Source organism: Kryptolebias marmoratus, linkage group LG14 (genome assembly GCF_001649575.2).
Source record: "Kryptolebias marmoratus isolate JLee-2015 linkage group LG14, ASM164957v2, whole genome shotgun sequence".
NCBI classification, from domain to species: domain Eukaryota; kingdom Metazoa; phylum Chordata; class Actinopteri; order Cyprinodontiformes; family Rivulidae; genus Kryptolebias; species Kryptolebias marmoratus.
The window spans coordinates 6,658,213-6,665,706 of record NC_051443.1 but is presented as its reverse complement, the minus strand read 5'-3'; the positions used below and the strand labels follow the sequence as shown (position 1 = coordinate 6,665,706).

At 39.5% G+C, this 7,494-nt stretch overlaps 1 protein-coding gene across 2 annotated transcripts; it reads left to right on the top strand.

Annotated features, from left to right (window-relative positions):
• The first annotated feature begins 329 nt into the window (after nt 1-329).
• tor1 (torsin family 1) lies at nt 330-6,832 on the top strand. Of its 2 annotated transcripts, none has more exons than XM_017431213.3 (5): nt 330-618; nt 2,543-2,808; nt 2,884-3,059; nt 5,737-5,864; nt 5,955-6,832. In XM_017431213.3, exons 1-5 carry the CDS (start codon nt 420-422, stop codon nt 6,197-6,199), a joined length of 1,014 nt encoding a protein of 337 aa, XP_017286702.1. In that variant the 5' UTR covers nt 330-419; the 3' UTR covers nt 6,200-6,832. The 2 variants fall into 2 exon arrangements, with proteins under 2 accessions (XP_017286702.1, XP_017286703.1); XM_017431214.3 differs by lacking the exon at nt 330-618 and adding an exon at nt 821-1,130.
• Nucleotides 6,833-7,494: the final 662 nt, after the last annotated feature.

The window sequence follows — 7,494 nt, the reverse complement described above, 5'->3', positions numbered from 1 at the left end:
TTTAAAGAAAACAAAATTATTTCATAGAATTTGATTATAGTATGTGTGTTTGTGAATGTTTGTATGATATAGATGGGTAGAATACATAGTTGGGTATAAGTATGTATAATCGAGTGCGTGGGTTGATGTGTATAAGTATATTTATATGTAGAGGTATATAGGTTTATATATATATATATATATATATATATATATATATATATATATATATATATATATATATATATATATATATATATGGACCATCACGAACCACACTCCATATCAGTAGGTGGCGGTAATGCACACCTTCCGTTATTTGCCAACCGCCATAAAACATCACAGAAGAAGAAGAAGAAACGCTTCTCCGTGGCAAACAGTAGGCGGGCTGCTTTCTGGCTTCAGCTAGCTTTGTCAGCCTCGCAGTTTGAAGCGATAGAATGAAGCCGAGGAAGCACTACGTCCTGCTGCTGTGTGTGCTGTTCTGTTCCGGCATGGCGGAGGCACTAGAGCCCATCAGTACCACTATAGCGGTCAGCATGGCTGCTGCTCTTACCGGGATTTTAGCCAGCTACCAAAACATTTTCTACTATTTCCACGAGTGCTGCCGCCAGGAGTGGATTTCTTTCAACAAAACAGGTAAAACCTCCAGCAAGCACGTAACTGAGTCCCATGACAATTTTAAATAATCACCTTTAAATAACTGGAAAACGCCACATTTTACGCGAGTAAAACAAAGATATTTTGAACAGTTGAAATTGGTTGTTTTTCAAACACGAACGCCCTGTTGAGTGTATTGACCGGAACTCGTGTATCACGTGACTGTGACGTAGTAGGAAGTTCCCCGTTGTAACGTAGGTAGCTAGTTTTCTGCAGCTTTAGCGCCTTTTTATTTTGGTCTCTCGAGGTATTGAAACTGTTTTGTCACAAGGAAACGACTCATGTCTGGAATTAATCGGTTCTGACGATGAAAGTGTCAGGTATATGCTTGTGCTTACACGTTTTACTGACAGCCGGGGTGCTGGTGAACGCCTTTGATCCGATCACAACAACGGTGCTAGTCGGTGTAGGGACTGCGGCTCTGGGCCGGACCATTTACAACTATTTTCACGAAAGTTGTGATAAGAAATGGATCGCCTTCAACGCTACAGGTGAGCACTTACAGGCGGGTTTCTAGTACACGAAGAGTCAAAAGACGGACAGTTTTATCGACCTGTATTTGCACTATTTGGATCAGGTGTTTGACGAGAGCGCCTCGTTAGAAAGCATGAAAACCGAAAGTTATCTGGATTTTTTTTTTCTTTCAGCGCTGAATAATGTTTGACCCTCTTAGGCACCCGTAGCAACCGTTCTGCGTATTGAGTCAAGCATTGTTATTTATTATTCAATGATTTTTTTGCTAATAAAATATTTCTATTAATAGAAAACTAAAATTTAAAGCAAAATAGCTGGTCTGTCAAAAAAAGTTCAGCTCTTTGGGTTAGAAGCCATATTTCTGAGTTACTAATTGGTCAGAGTTTATTGACTTAAAAAAAATTATCTCAGAAAATGGTCCGGTGCAAAAACAGGACAGAAGGAGAGACCTGTAAACACTGCTGTATGTATGGAAGGTAGAAATCGTGTGGCAAAAATCCCATAAAAAATTAAATCTGTCTGCTGTTGTTGATAGAACTTGTAGTGACAGATCAGACTGCTCTCCAAAAGGCTTTCTTGCAGCAAAATAAGCTTCATAAACCTGTAGGGAATCAAGTTCTGCTGGTTCAGCTCCATTCTGCAGCAAAATGGAACTTGTTCTGATCCTTGCAGATACTGATGGGAACAGTTGTACCCGTGTTTATGTATATGTTCACTGGGAAAATGCTGAAAAACAACACTCAGGATTTTGCGAGAACAATGTCTTTACTCCCCATTGTTGACTTTTCTCTACTGGCGTCTTTATCTTCCCAACTCTCATGCACTAGTAAGACCTCTCTGATCAACAAGTCAGTTTCTCTGAGATGTTCCCAGATCCAAACTAACAGACTGTTACTGTGACTGCTCCAGATCTGTGGAATAGTTAACTCTGCATGTACGCACCACTCAGACTGTTGAGATACTTAAACTTCTTTTTAAAACGTGCCACTTTTCTTTTATTTAAATATAGTAGGAGACAGATCTTATATAGTTTGACTATTGTTTTTGTCTTATTAAGTGTATTTCTTAGTTTTTTTTAATATTATTTTGTTGTCTTGTTTAGTTAAATTGTGATGGTCAAGTTTTGCTGGTTTTGAATGTGCTTTGAAACAGTAATAACCAGACCCTCCAAGATTTTGCGATGTTGCGATCACAACTTTTGACGCAAAATCAAGCAAACCCAGTGAAATCACAACTTTTTGCAACTTTGCCCAAAACACTGCAACCTTCCCGCAACATTAACCCAATATTTATTGTTTCTAAAGTGATTCGCCACCGTTTCTGCGGTCTCGTCTCTTTTTTGTGGGTTTGATCAAATCCAGTTCACTAAGGGTTCTGCCGTGTTCACAGCCATTATTCTGCTAATGACTTTCCTCTGTGAATCTGTTAGGACTACAGACCGACCTGGATGAGAAACTTTTTGGGCAGCACATCGCATCACGTATCGTTTTAAAAGCTGTGAATGGATTCATGAACAACGAGAACCCAAAGAAGCCTCTGGTTCTCTCTCTGCACGGATGGACCGGCACCGGGAAGAACTTCGTCAGTAAGCTCATCGCCGAAAATGTTTACAAAGAAGGAATGCACAGCAGCTTCGTCCACCTCTTCACATCCACCCTTCACTTCCCTCATCCCAGTCAAATTGCCACCTACAAGGTAACGATTCCCACAGATGTGGTTTAGAAACCTAAAGGCCTTAGAGTGAACTGGGCTCTTTGCTCTTGTCCTCAGTCTCAGTTACAGCAGTGGATCAAAGGAAACATCTCCAACTGTGAACGCTCCCTGTTCATCTTCGACGAGATGGACAAGATGCACCCCGGCCTGATTGACAGCATCAAACCGTACCTGGACTACTACGACAAGCTGGATGGAGTTTCATATCGGAAGTCTATCTTCATCTTCCTCAGGTGAAACGCTGTCCAGAGCTTAGCTTTATACTTTGAGATAAACCTCCAACAGCTGGTTTTATTTCTTGAACAAACCAAACAATCTGTAGTATAAATTGTTTTGATTATTCACTGAATAAGTTTGACTTCAGTTAGTGATGTATTCAGTGTGGAACATTAAAAAAAGTCTTACAGCTGCAGCGGGATGCAGAACGTTTCAGGTTTTATATTTATGGTTGACTGTTGTTTCTGTTCATGAGACCTTTATGGTGTGATGAGACGAGTACAGGCACAGTTACTACATGTAATTCTAACAGTTTTGTGTGCAAAATGAACTTGGTTTTTGTTTCATTTGTTTTTATTTAGCTTTTGGTAAAAAATGCAAATTGCCCACATTCTTTCATGTTAGTTTTAAACTAAGAGTTATAACTATTGTAGTCAAACTTAAAAAAATCACATTATGTATTCTTGCGTGGTATTATAAGCTCTTATGTGATGTTTTAGCACTCACAGTATGTGTTGGGAGTGGTTTTCAGTTACTACCACATCAGATTTTATCTCATTTCATGTTACTAAGTTGTAGACATTGTCTTGTTGGTTAAAGTTGATTAACTGCAGAGGCCATCTTGAGTCAAATTGGATCCAAAAGGTAATCAGTTGTTCATCCAATGACTACTGTCTGAGAGAGATTTTGCTAACAAACAATCAGGGATGACTCAAACAGTTATTGGTAAAAGCAAACGTCTTGTTCAATCAGTTAGCGCTCAGAGTATGTGTTGGAAATCACTCCCAACTACTACCACACATAATGTTAGAAGGAAATCTGTCAGATTTATTCAGTTTTAGCAATTCTTGTGTTTCCAAAGGTCAGTTGGCTGTGGCAGCCAAATTGAATTGTGTTGACTCTAAACGTTCATCAGCTGTAGATGTACATCTAATAATTATTTTGAGAGTTTCAATAAACTCCATCAGCTGGTTCATGATATTTTGCAAATGAATACAAACCTATTCAAAAACATTATTGACTGCCTCCATTACAGTAAAGAAAAACTGTTTTCTGAGTTTGTCACATCACTGATAAATGTGTTATTAACCCAGCCAAACTTGAATGATTAAAACAATCACCAAGAATAGCTATCTAGACAGAAATAAGTCATGATGTTTGCTCTGAAATGTTAATTGACAGATCACAGAACAGCTTTAATGAACTCCAGCTGAGCTTAGTTTAACACAAACTACTTAATATGAACTCACAGCTCTTCACTGTGGATATTCAGGATTTATGTTTTCCTAAACTTCATTAAAAACTGGAATAATGAGAGAGGGAGTGTGTCAGACTGGCTGCAGTGTGTATACGTTAATCCCAACTATCTCCAGTGAAAGTTTGCAGAACCAGCAGGTGAAAAGTGATAAGGCTGATGGTGTCAGTTTTAATCAGTGGCCTTGGTTTCATCCAGTCTAGTGATCTTAATTTGGTTCTGTCAGAAGGTGCAGCAGGAACTCTGAACAACTTCATTCACATTGTGTAATTTCAGTAAATATATCCAACGTAGTGTCTGAGGCTTTTAGAGATTATTAACTTGACATGGAGCAAATGTGATACTCTGAGCAGCTGCAAGGCCCCTCCTGTCTCTGTGCTGTTGGCTTTTATATATATAAAAAAATAGTTTTAAGGCTTTTGTTTGTCAGATAATAGAATCTGCTGCACCATGGAGTCAGGATACAAATCCACCTGCAAAATCCTGAAGAAAATAAAAAAACACACTTTACAGCCATACGTTGATTCTTTTTTAAAAAATGTTTAAAGTGCTTATTTTCTTGTGTGCGTGTGGTTGTGTCTCTATGCAGACTTCAGATTTTCCACTAACATAAAAAGGATATTTTATCTTTTTGAAGTGAGGTTCTGCATGAACGTTATAAACTATTAGTATCTTCCCTGTTATAGATGGCACACAGCCTAAGTTTACGTCTAACAGTAATCAAAAATAAAAGCAGAAATGTATATATTTTGCTTTTGCCTTTTTCTTACACGTGTATTTCATCAAGTAATGTTTATATTTTACTTTTGCTTTTTCCTTATACAAGCATTGTTCTTTTGACATTTACTCCTCTTTACATTACTGTGTGCATTTCTGCCTCAGTATGCAAATGAGGAGGCTGTCTTCTTGGTCCAGCTCCTCTCCTATTGGCCAATAACCAGGAAGGAGCAGGATCCATGTGCAGATCGATTGTTCATGCCTGTGCTTTCGGCCGTAGAGGAGAACGCCTCATTTGAGAGGAAGTGAACTCGTAGCAGAGATGTCTCAGATAGCTGCAGAAGAGCTAAGGCACGTTGCTAGCTTAGCTAATAGCAACACAGTCAGTGATGACTATTATTTGTTTCCCTTTCCAAACCCCCAGAGCGCAGAGGAGGCGTGCTTTAATACCACTCACACCCGTGCGCGCTCCCTCATGGGGAGTCGCACCCCGATCGCTTTTCAGCACGACTCCGTCCGTCCTTTTTTCAAATGGTATCAGTTCGGTACACCTTTACCCCATTGCTAGGTCTTTAATTGTTAATAACTTTGAGACAGAACCCAACTTCAAAATGGACAGAGAATTAGGAGTTTTGCAGCTTCTTTAAAGATAAATAAAAGTTTCGCAGAGACAGAAAAAGCTGCAGATGTTTGAATGTCTGTTTTGCTCGAATGTGTCTCAGTAATGCTGGAGGAGAGAGCATCGTGGAGACAGCTTTAGACTTCTGGAGAGCGGGACGAGATCGAGAAGAGATGGAGCTGAAAGACCTCGAAACATCGCTCTCGCTATCTGTGTTCAACAACAACAAAAGTGAGAGGAGATCATATCAGTACCTGTATGATTATCATCCATAAACATCTTTTTTTTATTATTATTATTCACCCATGAATTTTTTTTCAGGTGGCTTTTATCGCACAAGTCTAATTGACAAGAACCTGGTGGACTTCTTTGTGCCGTTTCTGCCCCTGGAGTACAAACACATCATCCAGTGCACCAAGGCTGAGATGAAAGCCAGAGGACTCGAACCGGACCAGAATGTGGCCAACAAGGTGGCCAAAGATTTGGTTTATTTCCCCAAATTTGACAGAGTGTTCTCTGTTAAAGGCTGCAAGACGATAGATAGCAAACTGGACTACTACGCATAATGTCAAGCATCTGACGGATGCCTTGTTCAGTCACTATGTGCACTTTTTAAAAAAACAACAACAACAGAAAGTCTTGCAGCCAAATGACTAAAAGCAGGAAGTGGAGCTGACTGTGTTTGACCTCGGAGATGATATCAGGAGGCTTTCTCCAGTCTTCTCACACTAAATGAAGTGGGTGAATAAAAACTTCAAAAGACTGGAATACAATCCCTGTTCCAAGTTGTGGAACCGGGAGTTTGTTTTTATTTCACCAGAGTCTTAAAGACAATCGGTTTCTTAATGAGCGTTTTTCTGTCAAGGAAACTCTCTCCCCTTCGTGTGTCTTTGTCGTACTAATGGACTACTGAAAATAACTGCCTTAATTCTCTAGCTAACAGCTTTTTTTTTTCTTAGTGGATTTATTTTACAAGTTGTCTGCTGTTTATTACAGGTGGGAACCTTTAGGCAGTAGGATTCAGAGAGCTGCGATGCGATTATAAACGATTATTGTTGCATTCATCATTATGTTTCAGACCAAATCCTGAGCATAGAATCTCTCAGATTTAAATGAAACACAATAATTTGCTCTGCACTGTAACAGAAAACAAAACTAAATAAACAAAAAAAAAAAAAAAAGAGTCAATGATGAGTACAGTGATATGAGATTCTGTGGGATGTCTGAGCGTCACATGTTGGAGCTGTCTGGGCCGCTTGCTTCAGTGTTTCCACCACTTTGTTTTTGGTCTTGTTGTAGGAGCTGGAAGCAGCTGTGTTGGTGTCTTCCACGTTGGACGATCATGTCCCATCATGGCTGTAAAGTGACAAAGGCCCGATCCCAACACTCACACTACACCCTACGCCCCTCTATGAAGTGTGTACTCAGTCAAAGTGCACAGAAGGGTTCGTGTGCGCAGGTTACAAGCAGGCAGACATTAGAGAATTGAGACAGTACGGGTTACGTCTTTGTCTTGCGCCTCTGCATCGTAACTGCGACATCCAACATGGCGGGACCGGTCCTTGTTTTGGCTTTTTAAAAAGGTGCCAGTATGATTTTAAAAGTACAGTATAAGTCATTGCAGGAGATATTTGGCTGTTCAAATGTGTTTTGTTCTGACTTGTTGAATACGGAACAAAGTTTGATAGTATTCACATCTGTACAGCAGAGTGAAACAAGAATTATTTTAATACTTTACATTTGAAAACTGCTTTTTTCATGACAGACGCAGCTCGCTCTGTCACCACTGCTATATTTCCACCTTTTAATAAAACACCCTTTCATTGTCAATAAAGATAATTTAAAAAAAAAAACGAAACGT